The 21,701-nt window shown below is 45.3% G+C and overlaps 1 protein-coding gene across 1 annotated transcript in view; it reads right to left on the minus strand.

Moving 5' to 3' along the window:
- Positions 1-21,701, minus strand: part of rab11fip1b (RAB11 family interacting protein 1 (class I) b) — a 30,531-nt gene that overhangs the window by 1,812 nt on the left and 7,018 nt on the right. Inside the window, exons 2-5 of the mRNA XM_048258596.1 lie at positions 10,815-11,251; positions 6,085-8,095; positions 2,571-4,124; positions 25-145 (exon numbers count right to left, since the gene is read on the minus strand). Coding sequence (XP_048114553.1) covers positions 25-145; positions 2,571-4,124; positions 6,085-8,095; positions 10,815-11,251 — 4,123 coding nt within the window. The remainder of the gene's footprint in view (positions 1-24; positions 146-2,570; positions 4,125-6,084; positions 8,096-10,814; positions 11,252-21,701) is intronic.

The raw sequence follows: 21,701 nt of genomic DNA on the forward strand, positions 1-21,701 counted from the left end.
AGCAGCTGTGCGGGAGCAGCGTACCTTGGTGGTGGCGCGGGTGCGGGCGCTCTCAGCCATGCCGACTGGCGTCTGCTCCTGCTTAGGCTGCATTCTGGGGGCTGGCGTTGGCTCCTGGGCACTCAGAGGCTTCACTGCATGAGGTCTGCAGACAGAGAACACGCACGTCAGTCTCAAGGTCACACCAGGGACAGACACACACACACACACACACACACTCACACCAGGACAGAAAGACACACACACACCAGGACAGACAGACACACACACACTCACACCAGACAGCCTATCTTACTGACCAAGGAAACTGAAACACATGAGAGGAGGAGAGATAAAATGCACACACACACACACACACACACACACACACACACACACACACTTTGGACAGCCTATTATACCGACAGAGGAGACTGAAACACTGAGAGGAGAGGTAGCACACACCCACACACACTGTTATATTGACAAAGGCTGACACAATAGGAAGAGACGTAGACACCCCCTCCAAAAACAAAAATACCACCATGTAAGCACCACTTTCCCTCTCTCAGCTCACATAAACCAACAGCTCTTAAATATATAGGTGTACAGTACAGTTTCAAAGGCTACATACAGTAGATTAATAGAATACACATACAATAAAGTTGAATCTAATCTAATCTAAAGACAAGATCTGAACATAATTTAGACACTACTACAGTGTTTTGGATGGAGTAAGATTCACACAGTTTAGCCATGTTTGGGATGGAGGATTACACATTACTAAGTACAGGATGGATGGAGTAAGATTCACACATTATTTAGCCATTATTTCAGTTTGGGATGGAGTAAGATTCACACATTATTTCAGTTTTAGGTGTAGTAAGATTCACACATTATTTAGCCATTATTTCAGTTTTGGGTGGAATAAGATTCACACATTATTTCAGGTTTGGATGAAGTAACCCGAGGCAGATAGCAGATCTACACCTGATTATCCCCCTCACGAGTCTGACCCAAGAGTGGTCTGCTTCACAGCAGAGGAAAGCATATCTTTTGGCACTCCTGTTGACTCAGGTGGTGGCATGATCGTTAAGAACTTAATAACAGTGGAATGTTTCATTACTGAACTGCATTAACGACTTTGGTCTGGTTGTCTTAAGCCAGCATTTGAAAGGCAAAACATGTCCCAATGAATAGTGGGTAGATTTGTGGGAGTTGACTATTGTAACCCTTCATAAAGAATACAAATGGACAAGTGTCTAATTGAACATACAGAAGCAGAGACTCACAGGCTTAATTTGATGTGTTCATGTTCAAGGGGAAGTTTTAAAAAGTAAATATTAAGAGTATCTAATTAAACTAACAGAAGCAGACATTTTGGCACATTTAGTTATGGAGACATGTCCCTATACCCTGCATGCTTTGAGGTACAATTTCTGTCTGACTAGCTCAAAGGTGCATATGCGCTTAAAGAGCAGCGGGCTTTGAGCTCAGGCATTTAACAAACATCCCTAACAAGAGCAGCAAAGACATTTCACAGCCATACCTGACAAGGCCAGCGGAGTACTTCAGACTCCAGGAATAGGACCAGGAATGGGAGTTAATGACCGACTGAAGGGGCAATGTGTCTGTCATTAAGACCAGGACTGCAAGAAGAGGTTCTTGTTCACTCCACTGGAGCTACCTCTACCTCGTCTAGTTCAAGATGTCATTTCCAAAGGGACTTTCTTTGGCCCTCTGATACCTTAAGGGTAATGATACAAGGGGCAGGTCTTTGAGCAATGTCACTGAGCAACCACATAAGTGGTTCCATGTGTTCTTATTGGAAAGTCATGACAATTTGCCTACTGTTGATTAAAAGTCTCTGGGGGAAATAAACAACATGTTGCCCAGTATCAGAGTATCAGAACAGTGCCCAGCAACAGTGCAAACAAGTTGACGTCATCTACATCAGCATTAGTTGCTATACTTCCTTGCATACAGACAGCTGTGGACAGCGTGGCCGTGTGGTCATTCTTATCATACTTTCTAATCTGTGTGTTGTGGCACCCTTGTAGCATAGTAGCCTTAAGGTGTTTGCACAACAAACTCCAACAAATACCAACAGTTGAGTCAGTAGGTGTTGTGGCACCCTTGTAGCATAGTAGCCTTAAGGTGTTTGCACAACAAACTCCAACAAATATCAACAGTTGAGTCAGTGTGTGTACCGTACTGAGTTTATTGGATGGAATAATCGGAGTTTGACATTTTCTTATGTTAGTCTTCTCGATTACTGTCTGGGCAGTGTGGATCTGGCAGTTGGTTTTCTTAACATCTTAAAGGCTGCAACCAACAACTGCAAACTTGAGAATGTTGGGTTTGTTTGGGTGGTGTGCAAGCACCTTTACTGGTACGGGATGGATGGATATCCACACAAAGCCGCGCACACACACTGATGACAACATGTACGTCACTTGGTCACGAGCAAACGCTTACATGTAAAGTACAACACTGGCCTAGCACAGAGAACAACACCACCTGACCGTGAAAGGGCTGAATTAGATCCGGAACCTGGTTAGATCTAAGGGGGACAATGTGAGAATTCTCACCTGCGTGACGTCAATGTGGACCCACCGGCTTTGCCGCTGTCCCCTGTCACTCCGTTTGGCATGGAGAGTGGCAGGGCATCGACACAGGCATGGAGCCGGACTCTCTGCGGAGATGAACTCGGAGTTGCCACCGATGGAGCGGAGACTCCCCCAGCCTCCCTCGGCAGGTCGGAGGACCCGGCGACGAACGACGAGGAGGCAGAGTGAACGTGTAAAACTACGCCGTCAGCACTCTTCACATCGCTTGGCACATTAGCATCTTGACTTGGTGGCGTCTTCTCGACTGGTGCAGTAACATCAGGACCCGGGGAATGAGGAGGCTGTGTTTTGGGGGTGTTGGCAGGGGGTAAGGGTGCACGGGTTTTCTTTTCTGATACTCGTTTAGGGCCATCCGTGCACTCTATATAGGAAAGGGCATCCAGTTTCGGAAGCTTCTGGTCATCTTTGATTTGAGAGTCCAGCTCTGTGCTGTGGCCTTCAGCCTCCACCGCAGAGCCTGGTGTGGCCATTGCGTGTGCAGTCGCTCCCGTGTTGTCGACATGATGTGTGTCGTCTTCTGGCTTGGCACTCGGTACATGGAACATCTCGGCAACGTCTGGTCTCTTGGGCTCTTCCACTGGACGACCTTCAGACGAGTCGCTGCCATTTCTGTGAGGGTCCAGGCTGGAGGTTTCCTCGTGCGTTTCCTCTGAATGTTTACGCTCTGCGACGGCCAGTGCTGACCCTCCCTGGGGCTCTGCCTTTCGTGGCGACGCCCGAGGCTTGGGTGCAGGACCCTTGTTGTGTTTGGACACTTTCGGTTCTAAAAACGGATTGGTTGAATGACCTGGCTGAACGGCGGCTCTGGACGACTCGGACGCGGCTCGTTGCTTGTTGTCGCTTCCATCAGAATTCTTCGAGGCGGCAGATTCTTCAGCTCTGCTGGAGCGGCTGCTCTTGATCCTCTCAGCCTTTCCTTTTAAGGCGAGGCCGTAGTTCTGCAAAGCGTTTCTAAACACCTGCGAGGCCAAAGAGGGCACTGGGGTAACTAGCACATCATCACTCCCTGCCGGCTGGCACGACGCCATCGTTTCAGACCCTGGCGCTGGCACATCATCGCTCCCTGCTGGATGGCACGACGCCATCGTTTCAGACCGTGGTGGTGGTGCCGATCCAGTCCTGGTGTCCTCCAAGCTCTGGCTTTTCTCTGCCTTCCTCAGATGAGCAGGAGGCTGTGGAGCGGGACGCTTGTCCTGGCGAGAGCTGAGGGGGTCAGGCACCCTGTGGCCATCCCTCTCTCTGACCGGCTGGTGGGGCTGGCCTGCGGAGGACAGGGTGGAGGTCGGCAGAGGTGTGGCTTGTTTGGCAGCAGCCGTCTCCCGAGCCAGCTTCCTCATCGGAGGAGACGGGGCGCGCCGTTTCTTCTCCGTGCGATCCCCGTGAGGGGTCCACGTACCTGTGAGGTTCTCTACACTCCCACTGACGGAACCGACTGCGTTCTCAGGATCATCAGGAGTCAAGAAAGGGTTTGATGACGTGTGAGAGGCTTGAGGCGAAAATCCTACACTAGGTGAACTGGAGAGGCAGGGGTGAGACAGAAAGGTTGTGAAGCGGGGTTCAGAAAAGATTACAAGCAGGTCAACACAAAACCCACAGGACAAATCAAAGTGGAGTAAAGGCTAACTAACACACACACACACACACACACACACACAAGCTGACCCGTCTAAATATGCAGGAAAAACTGTTCTGAACAACCAATTTTAAATCCATTCACCCATTATCCCTTCTAGGCAATTTAATGTGTGTTTCTGGTGAAATAGGTCACTTCCTTCATTTATCAAAAAAAAGATCAAGCACTGCATGCCTTTTCTACATTTGCAGTCTAAGTGCTAACCCTCCTCCCTCCCTTTTGGAATAGACAAAATGCCAGAATTGTTACCAATTCCGAGTAAAATGAAAGAGCCAATGAAAAGAAAATGCCATTGACGTACATTCACATCACAGCACAGACCTAAGCCCAGTTTTTTTTTTAATGCTGAGCTGCGTAAACAGCACTTTCTATGCTGAGATATTTCCTCTTCAATCCCTGGCTTCCTGCTGGCAACCTTCACAATCAAACATTGAACGTTATTTACACACAAAAACACACGCATAAATGCAGGGTTAACCACACACACATACACACACACACACACACACACGGGTTAACATGAGCAGGGATTCTTCTATTCTACTCTGTTCTGAGCACTATGATTTCTACTGAGGCAAGGAGTTAATTATTAAAGGTTAATGGTGTTGAGTGGAAATAAACAAGCAGTCACTTGAGGCAGGGGCTGGATTTGCTTTATTTGCACTGCGTATTAGGAAAGTTGATAGTGGTTATGTCAAATGTGTCAAAACAGACTACAACAAACACATAGAGGACTATGAACATTTTAATACAATTAAAAGAAACAAAACTTCAAACCTGTGGCACCATCATTACTATACCAGACTGAGATAAATAGCTTGATGAATGCTTGGTCCCTACAAACCTGTGTTTGTGAACATAGAAACCGATCACGTGTGTGTGTGTGTGTGTGTGTGTGTGTGTGACAGAGACACAGCGACCGACACACTCGTGTGTGTATGTGTATACACAGGCTCTCTCAGTCATGCATATTTCATGATGGTGCCAAATGTCTTGAACAGGTCATCGTCGTGAGAGATGCAAACTAGAGAAGTCACTAAGAGACCCATACAGCTACTATGCCCTAATATCCCACCTCAAGAGCTAGGACAAACATCCTTATTTACCCACCCATCAAGCTACCGCTAGTGTTGTTATACAACCACATCTACAGGGTGGAATCTACTTGGCTAATATCCCTTTCAGCTAGCGGACAGAAAGCTATAAACGGCCTGTTTCCCAAACATGGATTTGACCTAATCCTTGACTACAAAAGAAAACCTATATTTCTGATCTAGGGGTAGGCTTAATCCATGTGCAAGAAACTGGCTGAAAGTTCATTTCTCTGAAAGTGGACAGAAGAGGCTCAGGGAATATTATTCTGATGAGCTGTGACGAAACATCTCTCAGCCTTTTTCAGAGTGGACAGAAGGAGCTCAGGGGAATATTATTCTGATGAGCTGGAAGTAGAAGGATGACGAAACTGAAAGGAATGTAAGGCAATTTGAGGGTTGCTACCAGATGCCTGGGGAAGAGGGTGGGGGTTGCTTGTTGTCTTGTGATGTCAAGAGCAGACATGGAATCAACAACTGTTTTCCTGCCCTCTGACTAAATTGCTAAATTCACATAATTGCTTCCACACATACACTCACTCGCCTTCTCTCTCTCTCTTTCTCTCTCTTACACACACACACACACACTCCCTGTTCAATTCAGTGTGAATCGGCTTCTGGTGATTGTTGCCGCCTTGCTTATAATAAGTATAACAAGCAAGTGCAAATGTGTATACTTTTATCTATCAACACATCTGTGTGTCTGAGGTTCATTAACAGTAATGGTGGTGTGTGACTGTGGGTAACTGACCTTGGCTTGACTGTAGAAACATTGGTGGAGTGGCTGAGTTGATCATGTGGAGACCCCGCCTCCCCAAAGGGATTGGCTGAGACCGAGGGATCCTCAAACAGATTGGTGGAGATAGAGGGACCTTCAAACGGATTGGTGAAGAGACCCTCGTTGAGTAGGTGAGTTGAGGAGACGTTTGGGGCTACAGCGGACTCCATCTCTCCATGGCGGAACTCGTCTTGCTCTACCTTCATCCTACTCTCTCGCTCTAACCTTTTTTTCTCTTCCGCCTCCTCCTTCTCTAGCTTCTTTAGTCTCTGCGCCTCTTCTTCCTCCTTCTCTCTCCTCTTCCTTTCCTGCTCCTCCTCCAGTTTATTTTGCCTCTCCTCCTCCTCCTCTCTCTTCCTTCTCTCCTCTTCCTCCTTTCTGATCCTGTCTTCTTTTTCAGTCTTTTTTCTCTCTTCTTCTTTCCTAATTCGTTCTTCCTCTTTCATCCTCATCTCCTCTCTCTTCATCCTCTCTTCCTGCTCAGCTCTTATCCTCTCCTCCTCTTTCTGTTGCTCTTGTTCCTCTCTTGCCCTCCTCTCTTCTTCTCTTTCAATTCTTTGTCTCTCTTCCTCTCGTCTGGTCATTTCCTTCTCCTCCTCAAGTCTCCTCTCTTCTTCTCGTCTAACCCTTTCCTCCTCAATTCTTTGTCTCTCCTCTTCCTCCTCTCTCTCCATTCTCTCTCTTTCTCTCCTTATCCTTTCTTCCTCTTCTAACATTCTTCTCTCTTCCTCTTTCTTAATCTGTTCATCCCTTCTTCTCTCCTCTTCCTCCTCTGCCATTCCTCTGTCTTCCTCACTGTCCATGTCCTCTTTTTTCTGCAACTCAAGTTCCTTTTTGTCCTCCTCCTCCCTCCAAATCCTCTCTCTTTCCTCTCTTATGAGCCTTTCTTCCTCTTCAATTTTCTCTTCCTCTCTCCTCCTTTCTTCTTCAATTCTCTCTTCCTCTCTCCTCTTCTCTTCCTCTCTTCTAACCTTTTCTTCTTCCTCAATTCTCCTCCTCTCTTCATCCTTTCTCTTGTCCTCCTCTATTCTCAGTCTCTCCTCTTCTTTCTCTATCCTCTCCCTCTCTTCTTCCTCTTCCTTTCTGATCCTCTCTTCCTCTTCCAAACTTCTTCTCTCCTGCTCTCTCCTCATCCTTTCTTCCTCAGCTCTCCTCCTCTCCTCCTCCATCAGTCTCTCCTGCTCTCTCCTCATCCTTTCTTCCTCAGCTCTCCTCCTCTCCTCCTCCATCAGTCTCTCCTGCTCTCTCCTCATCCTTTCTTCCTCAGCTCTCTTTCTCTCCTCCATCAGTCTCTCCTGCTCTCTCCTCATCCTTTCTTCCTCAGCTCTCCTCCTCTCCTCCTCCAGTCTCTCCTGCTCTTTCCTCATCCTTTCTTCCTCAGCTTTCCTCCGCTCCTCTTCTTTCAGTCTCCTCTCCTCCTCCTCCTCTTTTCTAATCCTTTCTTCCTCCTCCATTTCAAACCTTCTCTCCTCCTCTTCTTTTGCCCTCCTCTTCCTCTCTTCCTCAGCCTCCCTCTCAGTCCTCTCCCTCTCCTCCTGCATCCTTCTCCGTTCCTGTTCTACCCTCTCTTTCTCCAGCCTCTGCTCCTCCTCTTCCTCCTCCAACCTTCTCCTCTCCTCCTCTTCTCTCATCCTCCTCTTTCTCTCCTCTTCCTCTTCCTCCTCCTCCTCCTCTGCCTGCAGGTGTGCCTCCGAGGCCCGTAGGGACTCCACAGAGGTGGTCATGCTGCTCCTGCTCGGGGCGGAGGACTTGCGGAGCTCCTCCATGGACCCGTGGCCAGAGCTGCTCAGGCTGAAGGTGGAGCTCGCCCGGGAGGGCTTGCGCTCGGGCTCCTCCGAGTACACGTGGCTGCCGTTGACGCACAGGTTGCTGGGCAGTGTGCCGGACTGCTTGGGCTGGCCCAGGCCAGAGAAGGAGCCCAGAGAGGACTTGCTGTCGGAGCTCCCCGTGCGTTTGTGGGTCAGGAATTTGAACTTCTTTTTGCCTTTGGAAAGAAAGAGGTCAACAGAGGGGTCAGTGTCGGTTTATACACTGGAAGTCCACCTGAAAATCTAATCAAGATTGGCCTCAGGATTCTGCCATTATGGCTGCAGCCAAGGTTCCCTCCCTTTTTCTTTGACGAGTTAGTAACATTTCAACTTTTCAAGGACCTTTAACTATATTTCCATGACCTTTCACAAGCTACAAGTGTACAAAATTGAAGAGTTAACTTCACAGACTATGAGCATTTTCCATGAACTATGACCATTTTCTTTTTGTAATTGGCTATTAATTAGCCCATGTCAATTGAGGCTGGAACTGCATCACACTTCAGAAATTCACATAATGAAAAACTATCCATGGAAAATAAATGATTAACTGTGTTAGACCTCAAGGGGGCAAATCAATGTTTTTTCCAAAACGTTCAGAGAATTTACAGGCCTGGAAAATGAGATTGAAAAATTCCATTGATCCTTTCCCAACATTTCCAAGACCGCTGGAAGCCCGTCTGTCAGTTCAGGCCACAACTGTGCCGTTTCTGAAGGCTACCTCATTAGTGTTTGGAGTGCATTCCTCTCAGTGGATTTCCACACTCTCATTAGGCCCTTATTCTGTTGTCTGTGCAGCATTCCTTCACCAACCTTTTGAGCGTTCTGAGCTGTTTAACTCTTTATGGGGTTTATTGGCTTTATCTTAACATGTAGCAAACAACAGCAGTATTTTCTTCCTCTGGCTTCCACAGCCGTAAAAAAAAACCCCTCACTCACTCTCCACCTCAAGCTGGTGTGTGGAGAGGGCCCCGGTGCATAATGGCTGCCGTGCCTCATCCAAGTGGGTGCTACACATCGGTGATGGCCAGTGAGATAACCCCCTTCACTGCAAAGTGCTTTGAGTGCCTTGATAAAGCACTATTACCTTGAATTTCCCCTTGGGGATCAATAATGTATGTATGTGTGTGTGTGTGTGTGTGTGTATCTATCTAAATGTGTGTTGTTGTTGTGTGTGTGTGTGGTGTGTGTGTATCTAAATACACTGTTGTTTTGGTCTGGTTGGTCCTCAATTACCTAGTCTTACACCCATTCTATGCACTCAGTCCTAACCCATTCTATGCACCTAGTCTTAACCCATTCTATGCACTCAGTCTTAACCCATTCTATGCCCTTAGTCTTAACCCATTCTGTGTAGTTAGTCTTAACCCATTCTGTGTAGTCAGTCTTAACCCATTCTGTGCACAATGCAGTCAGTCTTAAAGTGCCCATATTATGGACAAATCACTTTTTCTGGGATTTGGGGTGTTATTTTGTGTCTGTGGTGCAACCAATTTCACAAATGCTTTTAAAATTTTGAATAGGATACATCAACTCCAGTGGGTTTACATACTGATCCAAATGAAGTTTTACCCATTATCATTTAACATTTTTAGGCCATGTTACATCATACATGCAGGTGTCTGAATTGGTTCTGCTTTGATTATTGTATTTAGCAGACGTTTCCAAATTGACTATTAGGCTACTTTACTACGAAAATTCAAACAGAACTGTCAATGACGTTTGTCACACATTGTTTATTATTCTTGTATATCAAATTGCATTTGATCACTGGCAGTCGGAGGCTTTCTGGTGGACAATCCTCCAACACCATGTCATCAACACGACTCATATTTCCTGGCTTCTCATGCTGCTACGTTGACGTAGGCTAAACATGGAATCAGTTCTGGAGTGGGGCATGGCCAACAACAGCTTATTTGCATTTAAGGCAACAGGCCCCAGAAACAGCCTATTCTGAAACGGACTGAAACAACAATGGAGCTGTTGATAATGTGTAATCTGAGGGGATTTATTTGCAAACAGCTTCAGGGACATGTTTTTGCAACCCATAGGCCTATTTTGACTTGTTGAAAAATAGTCATAATATGTGCACTTTAACCCATTCTGTGCACTTAGTCTTAACCCACTCTGTGTAGTTAGTCTTAACCCACTCTGTGCCGTTAGTCTTAACCCATTCTGTGCACTTAGTCTTAACCCACTCTGTGTAGTTAGTCTTAACCCACTCTGTGCAGTTAGTCTTAACCCACTCTGTGCACTTAGTCTTAGGGCCCAATTTAATAGCAGACAAAATTCAGTCATGCTTGAGACAACATTGAGCTCCTCGTGCTATAATATAGGATATTGCTCAGGTTACGAAATTACCAAACAGATTTTGCAGATTTATTAAATTAGCTTCATGTAGACTTTAGACTTTGCACATTGTTTAAATTAAGGCCATTTATTCTCTACCCTGTCTCTTCAGTTGTAGTCTTAGCCGTCCTTTGTGGTGACTCTTACCTGGTTTGGGTGGTCTGTCTCACCTGTCCTGTGTATTTAACCCCACCTTCTCACCTTCTACAATTAATCGATTTTTAAACAAAATCGCAATTTGAACAAATGTAACTAATTGGTAATTGTAAAGGCTGCAATTAATCATACAGCTTGCAACCGTCCCATTGGTTGATCCTGACCCTTCTATGATTTCATGTCATCCTCCTTGTGTGACAGACAGTGAAGGTCACCTAACAGGAGTGAAGGTCACCTAACAGGAGTGCTGTTTTCAACATTTGGAATATTGAACTGAAGCCTGACTTTGAAAAAATGACATCGCCAATCAAATCGAAATCGCAATATCTGATAGAAAAATCACAATTAGATGTTTCTTCAGTGTTATCTATCCTTTGTGGTTACTCTTACCTGCTTCAGGGGAGTCCACGTTGAGGCCAGAGGATCGACTAGATCCCAGGGCAGAGTCCCTCTCGGGCAGCGGACCCAGCGTGGACATGGATTGGGACGAGTTGCGGTGCAGGTTGGACTTGGGCACGAACAACGACTTGAGCTTGTTCTTTTTCTTCTTGGGCGTGGAGGTTGCGCCGGCCCCCTCTTCCTCGCCCTCACTGTCGGTCATGACCTGGGTGACCGATGGCACCACCGCGGACATGGAGTCGGACAGCCCTTCCTTCTTTTTGCCGCGGAGTTTGTCCTTGAGCTTGCCCATGCGAGAGCGACTCTTCTCCTGGCTGGACAGGTCGAACATGCTGGCCGTCATGTTGTTCTTCATGAACTGGACGTCCAGCAGGACCTCACCCCGGTCTTTGTCGGCTTTGCCAGACTTATCCAGCAGCTTGAACCATCTGTGTGTCGAGAGACAGAGAACACACACACACACACACACACACACACACACACACACACACACACACACGTGATCAGCATCTTTATGTACACCTAATCAACAAGGGATCTCCATCTTAAGCAGAACAAGAGATGCATTACAAGTAGCCATGTTTCCTTGGATGTTTCTTTTAAAATTGTATTCCTAAAAGACCAACGTACAGCAATTGACTGCCAAAGCAAGCCCTTGTACACAAATCCAAATTCTCATGAGTCTCGGCCTAATCTTCTTTTGATGAAGTACTTCATGCAGATGCAAACAAGAATGTACCAGATTCACCTTCTCCAGTATTATGGAGATTTTATTTACCCAATATGTGGTATTGATGCCACCTGCCAAAGTAGAGCAATGAGATGCCGTCACTGAGTTCATGTATTTCTCACATCACTCTCCACCTTGTTCAGGGTAATCATTGGGTTGGTTTAGATGCTGTAGAATAGCTTTTTCCAGTTCAAATGATAAGCAACCTTTAGCTTTAGCTCAGTCGTGGTACTTTAATCATCCCTGCTCAAACTGCCCATTATGACTGTAACAAATGTCATTGATTTTAGTAAATTAGAATGAGTCAAGGGGTCTTGTGGTCACACAGGAGTCTAGTGTCATCTGGCTGTTATCTCTGACAGATTGCATAGAACCTGGTAGCAACAAACTTGGGACAGATCCAGCTTAGTTGGTTCTGACATGGCTAAGATCCAGTAAACCAGTAGACCTTTCCCTTGGCCCTGTGCTAATGACTGTCTATATCCCCTAAAATAGCTTGTTTTAACAAGGATCCCCAACACTGACTTCGACAACTACCTGTCCATCACACAACATACAGCGGGCACAGGGTCTATATAAAAAGGCCCAAACACTCCAGTCTTTCTAACAGCAGTACACAAGTCAATCAAGTGTGTCCTTACATTCAACAATGCATCCTGGCGTCACTGAACTCCCAGCAAGGAAAACCCCCAAAAGAATGATCACGCCATGCGTGCGACCACAATCACCTGTACCACTCAGATACAGCTCTCATCTTTACGGTCAGGTGGTGAAACGAAAGGAAGACTCGTCTCTGGGGTCCTCCAGAGCCACCTCATCCGTCCTCTCCGCTGATCAAATCAGACTGACCAACACCTCGGGGCAGCATGCACAAAACAGAACAAAACCCTTCATCCCCACCGCACTGACCAACACCTCGGGGCAGCATGCACAAAACAGAACAAAACCCTTCATCCCCACCGCACTGACCAACACCTCGGGGCAGCATGCACAAAACAGAACAAAACCCTTCATCCCCACCGCACTGACCAACACCTCGGGGCAGCATGCACAAAGGAGAACAAAACCCTTCATCCCCACCGCACTGTCCACTTAGACGAGGGAAAACAGACCGTCACTACCTTTTAATGCAGCTTGATCACATACGGGAATTCATTCATGACTGATTTGTTGTTGTTGATGTAATATTATGCAAGTCCTTACGCATAATATGCAAGTCTAATGTAATATTATGTGAACGTATCATTAGTGCGTGCATACTTTTAGAATGTGTGTGAGCCCACAACCAAACACATCATCTACTGGATACCTTCCAAAATGTAACAGGCTCTTTCACAGGCCAGGCCTACATAATCCACAAGGGACCTTTTTGAGCAATATTGCTGGGCACTGATTAGATTACATTAGATCAGATTCAACTGTATTGTCATTGTGCAGAGTACAAGTACAAAGACAACAAAATGCAGTTTGCGTCTAACCAAACATACAAAAAAGCGCAATGTGATATACACAGTATAGACAGGTGGTGCATAAACAGTTTAAGATATATAGTGCAGTGTAGACAATAGTTAAGAAGTTAAGACAGTTTAAAACAGTTTAAACAACAGTTAAGAAGGTGGAATGGTTACAGTAATATAAATGAACTACAGATAATGTCCATACTGGTTAAGAAAGGCATGTGAACAGTCTCTAAAATAAGGGTGGTTTCCTTAGCATAGCATGGTTGAAAGTTTGCATGTTCTTTTAAAACGTGCTGTATCTTTTTTTCTCTCTCAGAGGTAACCTCCCGAGCATCCCCATCTGCTGCCGGCCTGTGCCTTCACATGGGCCAAAGTGCTTGATTGCATTGTCCACATATTTAGCGACATTTTCATGGATCAGCATTTTTGTTCAGTGAATCTTTTGTAAATTGCTTTACAATTACAGTCGGGGCCACCTCGTTGGCTGCCTTAATTATCACCTGGCTGGCCTCAGCTGTGTCTTCATTAACATTCCCAGTAAATTCTCTTCAATCTTTTTGGCCTCTATGTACTGTATGTGTCCAGTTGCATTGTCTCTGTCTGTTCTTGGTGTTGGATTTTGTGAAATACATTTCTAAATAAATGCGATTTATAATCCAGTGCAACTTCTTTATGTTTTTTTCCCCCTCTTCATGATGCATTTTTTGACTGATGCGATTTATACTCCAGAGCGACTTACAGTCCGGAATATACGGTAGTTCCCCAGCATGGAAAGGCTAAACTTGATGACCACCAAATCAGGTCGTAGGTTATCTAATTCCAGGTTTGAGTTTAGGCACATGCAACAGTAGAGAAACTGCTTACCAAAGCAAACATGCAGACAGACTGAATATGGGACTCCCTCAGTGCCAAAGTCCAGATCACACACACTCACACACATACACAAGTATGTGATCCTCAAACATTGTTCACATTCCATTGCGGAATAACACACAAGACAGCTTCATAAAAACCTTTTTACAGCCGGGTTCAATGACTCAAAACAAAACAGGATACAAGAATATCTCTGTAAAGAGGACTTCACCCACGTTTTGTTTTTATGTATGTCGGTGATCTCAGTGAAAACAGGACTAATGTTTTAAAATGACCCTTGCACTTTGGGGCACCCTGACACTCAAATCCTCCCCTGTAGAACAGCCAACAGCACATCTTCTGACCAGAGGAGAGGAAGCCGTCAGCTGAGGCACATCCTCCTCATTTGCTGTGAAAAACAACCAAAGTGCTGACACATCAGGAAGTAGGAATGGATGCAGCCAAGCAGACAAGCACAAGGGCAGCAAGGGCAGCAAGGCCAGCTGCACTCCTGCCCTCCTCAGGGAAGCTTCACGGAGCACACAGCCACACAAGCAACAGTGAGGCCTAACGTCCTGATAACACAGCCACACAAGCAACCATGAGGCCCAACCTCCAGCCTACACAGCCACACAAGCAACAGTGAGGTCTAACCTCCTGGCTAAACAGTCACACAAACAACAGTGAGGCCTAACCTCCTGGCTAAACAGTCACACAAACAACAGTGAGGCCTAACCGCCAGGCTACACCAGGTGCAACACAATAACAGGTTTTTGGAACTGAGACTTTATGAAACACACACCGACAAAAGAACAGGGTCTCAGAGGTGAAGCTGTACGAAGAACACCACAACACAGGCAACAACATGGCACATGCCTATGGGGCAAAAGGCCAAGAGCCCAATCACAGCTCCAAGACTCAACACCATCTAGGCCAGCAGCACACCAATACAAACAACTCCAGAAACGCCACCAAGCCCACCTCTACGCTTGCTACAACTCCAGAAATGCCACCAAGCCCACCTCTACGCTTGCTACCCAAATGACACAGTGAAGAAATGATTGATTGTTTTGATGCTTGTCTGGGTTCAACACTCTGTGTCTCCTGCAGGGACATACAAACATAATTACAGAATGTGAACTGAGAGGGGAGAGTTGATTAAACTGTCAATAGACATTTTTTTCAAACACCGTGCTCTCCCGTTTGTTTTCTGTGGGTGCGTGATCCAGGAAACGTACAGAAAATCAAAGATTGGTCGCACTCCCCAAAATATTTTTTTTCCTCGCTGATTTATTTTCACTAGCAACAGGGGTAAGTAAACAAACGTTTCGCCTTATGGCCTTCGTTGGTGTGTCATCTCTCAATGTATTTCTATGTATTTCTCAATAAAATATTGGCAAGTTCAAGGAGCCAGTTACTTCTCCTGTATGAAGACTGTGGGTGTGGTAGAGCAGTTGTGATGTCACCACCTGACAAGCAGTTGGCTTGGGCTAGATTCCCAAACCTAAGCATAATATAAAGTATATCAAATACTGGGTTTGATTCCCACAAGCATAATATTAAGTATATAAAATACTGGGTTGGATTCCCATTAGCATAATATAAAGTATATAAAATACTGGGTTGGATTCCCATTAGCATAATATAAAGTATATAAAATACTGGGTTTGATTCCCATTAGCATAATATAAAGTATATAAAATACTGGGGGTTTGTATATAAAAATCTGGGTTGGATTCCCATTAGCATAATATAAAGTATATAAAATACTGGGTTGGATTCCCATTAGCATAATATAAAGTATATAAAATACTGGGTTTGATTCCCATAAGCATAATATTAAGAATATAAAATACTGTGTTGGATTCCCAAACCTAAGCATAATATAAAGTATATAAAATACTTTAACTTAAGATGTCCTAAGCCTCACTATTTTTCAAGTATGAACTACGAATCTGCTACACTCCAGTTCATTTTAAAAGGGAGGTTGCAATAAAACAACAAACACTCCCAAATACCTAAGAACACAAGACGGCACTAATAGGAGAATTACACTGGGTGTGTGTGACGCTTTCTGTGTTCCTCCTTTTCAAAAGAAAGGATTCAGACGTTCCTGATGACGATGAGACCAGAAATAAAGCTGCTCTTCTGGAACATGTGAGCAAGAACACAGAGCCGCCACCCACATGACTCACTCCACACACCCCGACCAGCCTGCACCTCTCGCGCGCTCTTGCTCTCTTCACACATCTTCACTAGAGCGCACGCACACACGCACGCACGCACGCACGCACGCACGCACATACACACACACACACCCCGACCAGCCTCCACCTCTCGCACGCTCTTGCTCTCTTCACACATCTTCACTACACACACACGCACGCACACACACACACACACACACACACACAACACACACACACACACACACACACACACACACACACACTTGCTCTCTTCACACACACACACACACACACACGCACACACACACACACACTGACCAGCCTCCACCTCTCGCGCGCTCTTGCTCTCTTCACACATCTTCACTAGAGCGCACACACACAATTACCCAATAATAATACACACACTGACCAGCTCTCCACCTCTCTTGCTCTTGCTCTCTTCACACATCTTCACTAGAAGACACACACGCCAACACACACACACACACACACACGCCTCCACCTCTCTTCATACATCTTCACTAGAGCGTGCGCACACACACACACATGCAAAAAACACCCACACCCTATACACACGTGTGCACACACCACACAGACTCGATGGGACAGGCTGTCCCATTTAGATAAAAAAAACTATCATCATCATCACTAATGCATGGAGTGCTGGGTTGCAAGCACAGCAACTGAGGCCTTCGCGTAGTTCCTCCATCCTACAGTCATGTCACATTTTGACATGTAATTAAACTAGAGGGCTTGCCGTTGGACATACCCTACTCTAAAAGGTCACGGTTGAACCCTTCACAGGTGGCCATTTAAACAGCGCAGCAATGCAGCGGTGTGCTCCTCTTCTCTTCTGCCAGAGGGGGAAGTATACACAATGGTTTTGATTACACAGGGGGTTGGCTGGCATGAGAGGAGAAGTTCATGGTGTGAACATCGCAGAACAGGAAGTTGCCTCATGTGAAGGTGGTGGCCTGGGAGGGAGGGGCTGAGTGACAGCAAGAGGAACAGTGCAGTGTGTGTGTGTGTGTGTGTGTGTGTGTGTGTGTGTGTGTGTGTGTGTGTGTGTGTGTGTGTGTGTGTGTGTGTGTGTGTGTCTGTGCAGTGTTTCCCATACGTTGACTTTGTTGTGGCGGCCCACCACAATATCAACATTGACCACCACACAATGATTTTCTATAGGATGAAATCCTTTCATTTCATCTCTCTCTCTCTCTTCTCTCTCTCTCTAATTAAGTTATGTGCAAGCATATAAGAAGCAGTATCCCTACGCTAATGTTAGAATACTGTTAGCACAGTATGACATTACAGCTACTTGTCAATATCGACTTCTCGTGCAAGGCAAGTATAACTATGGGGTATTCATTTTATTGATTCTGACACAAAATGTTTGCTCAACACCACCCCCCCCCCCGCCCCCTTCACCTACCACCACAAATACAATTAAATTCTGTGGAAAACACTGCTGTGTGTATCTCTAGGCCTGAACTGGGCTTGTACAAGTAAGGGCTGCAACTAACTATTATTTTCATAGTCCATTAATCAGCCGATTATTTTCATAGTCCATTAATCTGCGATTATTTTCTACATTAATAAATTAGTTGTTTGATTGATAAAATGTCGGTGAAAACATTTTGATCTTTGTTTCCCAAAACAAAGAACTCATCTTCAAATGTCTAGTTTTGTCCACATGCCAAAGACATTTACGGTCATAGTAAGTAAGTAAAGCTGAAAATATTAAAGTTTAAAAAGCTACAATCAGAGAATTTCAAGGTTTTTCCTGACAAAGACTGATTAAAAAGATAGCTGGCGAGTAATTTAATAGTTGACAACTAATCGCATAACATTATTCTTTCCGTAAGAGTGCCTTACAACAGTCAAAATACATGCCTGTGTAGCATTCATTTCCTGCAGTGGTGATGTAGACAAGTAAAATGGATGAAACAACCTAAAAACACTGAGGGAAGTTTAGTCCAATGCAAATAGGTTCATTTTGCTGCCAGTCGCCAATCAGACTGTTTGCGGTCATCTTTGACAGTCTGAACATTGCAGGACTATGGCGTTGTTTCGCTAGGCCTGACTGGTGAGAGAACCCCTGTTCTAAGATAAGCCCAAGCGATTGGATAGGTTCCACATTTACACCATGTCTTAGATGGTGACAGAACCCTTGTTCTAAGATAAGCCCAAGCGATTGGATAGGTTCCACATTTACACTATGTCTTAGATGGTGACAGAACCCTTGTTCTAAGATAAGTCCAAGCGATTGGATAGGTTCCACATTTACACCATGTCTTAGGCCTAGTCCACACATACCAAACCGACCTTTTTTTCCTCCGTCTTCCCTGGAACCGTATCAAGAATATTTGCGTCCAAACGGATCCATCTCAACACGACTCAACACGTTACTTCATATCCCAGGCCTATAGGTGGCACTGTTTGTTACAGAAACTGACCAAAGCTTGCGCGCTGTGTAGGCCATACAACAGACGGAGTAGGCTACGACAAAACTGGCTAGTGCAAGAAAACCAGAATTGTTTGTGTGGACTTATCGTGAACTGTAGTCAACTGTAAAACTAATAAACTTAATTTTTACGGTTTGTGAAGGGTGCAGTCCCGTCCTTTATTTGGCTAACGAGGTAAAAATAATCTCCTTTCCTTTCTTTGGTTGTAGGATAGTCCCATGATTCACATTAGTTTTGGTTTTCACCGCAAGTGCAAAGGCTAGGTATGCACTCCAAGTTCTAGGCTATTCGCCGCCACATTTATAATATTGCTATAATACCTTTGTTAGTAACAGTCGATACTTTTGCTTGCATCAAATCACAAGATTCACATTTAGTGCGATCTATAGGCTTAACATGAGTTCTAAGCGCCTTTGTATGCTCATATCTGACTTCACTATGAATGCATTTATTTATGTTGTAAGATATGTAAAATAAATGAATGACACCGGCACTATGCACAAATTAATGTAAAATTACACCGCACTTCCCTAATAACTTCAGTTCTCTTGCGTCACTGACAGTAGCTAGAATTCATAACACCGGGAAAAACAGTGTTCAGTCCACCAAGTCATAAGCTATCGCCGAAAGCACCAGTTGTGATATTTATCCCACGGAGTGTAATCGTAGGTAATGTCATGTATGAAAACTAGTATTGTTAGGCATCCAGGGCAGCTGAGGTGTGGCGATGACATCATCAATACGCAAGTAGGATGTGCGGTTTCGCTGTCCAAACGAATTCAAAAGGGCTACGGTTTCAGATTTTTCCACTCTAGGGATGTAACAATATGAAAATGTAACCTCACGCTTATAGTGATCAATATGATCACGGTTTTCTGTATTATCGCAGTATAAAAAGACGCGAAGTGGCCACGATACAGTACACGTTTTGCGTTGAAAATGTTCCGCCTTTTAAAATCAGGTGTAGCCTAATCCGAATCGCAGTTAAATCCATCAATTAGACAATAGAATCAGTAGGGTACCAGTTTTTTTTTCATTGTACCGGGCCTACTGTATGTCAAAAGCAGGCTCGGATGAAGCTGGGAAGGATTAAACACACGGTTTCCACACCGTGGTAATCAACTGCGATAATTATGATATTTGAAATGAAAACGGTAATTGTTATCGTCAACATTTTTATCGTGGTTTACCATTATACCGGTAATCGTTACATCCCTATTCCACTCTGGGACCAGGTTTCAAAAAAGTGCGGTTTCGGGCAGTGCGTTTACAGGATTCATTTGGACGCTCGGCGAAGCAAAACCTCTGCATTTAACCCAAAAAGCGTCTCCGTGTGGACAGGCCCTTAGATGGTGACAGAACCCCTGTTCTAAGATAAGCCCAAGTGACTGGATAGGTTCCACATTTACACCATGTCTGAGATGGTGAGAGAACCCCTGTTCTAAGACAAGCCCAAGCGACTGGATAGGTTCCACATTTACGCCATGTTACACCATTTCCTCAGCTCTCACCCCAACCCTCAAAGCTCAGAGAATGTTCCGCTGCGCTTGCACTATTTTCAGCCAGACTTGCTGAGGAGGAGTCCAGGGCCTTCAAGATACAAGGTGGGGGAGGGGGGTGATCAGTGATGTCCACTGCCCAGTCAGGCGAGTCAGCATTAGTACCATTGTTGTGCCCCCGACACACATACACACACACACACACACACACACACACACACACACACACACTTGCATATCCTGTGTGTGGTGGTGTACTGATAAGCCAGGCTGCAGCTGTGGCCAGTGCTTATCACCTGACGCTGGTCAGCACTACACAGTTCAGGGCCTTCACTCCGCTTCCTTTTCTTTTGCTCACACACTCACACACTCCTCACAGCTCAGTATTTCTGCTGAGCCAAAGAGGAGCAGTGCGCCCGTCGGCCTTGGCCATCTCTCTAGAGGCGAGCGTCACATAGCGCGAGATTATCTCGCTCAGAACAGCGAGCTCCAGGCCTGTGTGTGTGAGCTCTACAGCAGGAAGAACATGGAGTCATATCTGAATGTTCTGAGACGCACTAGAAACGGTGTTGACGCACAAACTTGCCTCCTTAATCATTCAGATGAAATTCACAACATCAGACTGTAGACCGATTGGCTGTTGAGCCCTAATATCATTGTGGACAAACATCAGACTGTAGATTGATTGGCTGTTGAGCCCTAATTTCATTGTGGACAAACATCAGACTGTAGATTGATTGGCTGTTGAGCCCTAATTTCATTGTGGACAAACATCAGACTGTAGATTGATTGGCTGTTGAGCCCTAATATCATCATGGACAAACCTGCGTCTACAGCTGAAATGCATAATGTTAGCCCTGATTAGCCATCCACTGCACGCTTTTCACTGAAAAGAATGAATGAATTAAAGGAGCAGTGCTCAACTAACACTATACTGTGTCACGGTACCTGACTGTGTTGCTGTGGATAAAAGCTGTCAGCCTAATGGCTAAATGTAAAGCGAAGTGTGGGAGAAAAGTGATCTGATTGGCTGTTGAGGACCTCAGGCTAGTGGTCATGCATGTTTACGCCCACACAAGTCTATGCCAAGCCTGAGTCAGTGGACGCCACGCACAGCTCACAACTCACACACAGTTACTGAGCCCCCCCATATCGTGGCGTGGCGTTGTGTTTTCCCCTCAGATAAGTAAGACAAGACACACGCACACTTTCTCGACATCGCGCAAGACACATATACACCCTCTGGAGGTGCAAGAACACACACACACACCGGTGTTGACGCACAAACTTCTCCTTAATCATTCAGATGAAATTCACAACATCAGACTGTAGACCGATTGGCTGTTGAGCCCTAATATCATTGTGGACAAACATCAGACTGTAGATTGATTGGCTGTTGAGCCCTAATTTCATTGTGGACAAACATCAGACTGTAGATTGATTGGCTGTTGAGCCCTAATTTCATTGTGACAAACATCAGACTGTAGATTGATTGGCTGTTGAGCCCCTAAATCATCATCATGGACAAACCCGCGCCTACAGCTGAAATGCATAATGTTAGCCCTGATTAGCCATCCACTGCACGCTTTTCACTGAAAAGAATGAATGAATTAAAGGAGCAGTGCTCAACTAACACTATACTGTGTCACGCGGTACCTGACTGTGTTGCTGTGGATAAAAGCGTCA

Source organism: Alosa alosa, chromosome 12 (assembly GCF_017589495.1).
Source record: "Alosa alosa isolate M-15738 ecotype Scorff River chromosome 12, AALO_Geno_1.1, whole genome shotgun sequence".
Lineage (NCBI taxonomy): Eukaryota > Metazoa > Chordata > Actinopteri > Clupeiformes > Clupeidae > Alosa > Alosa alosa.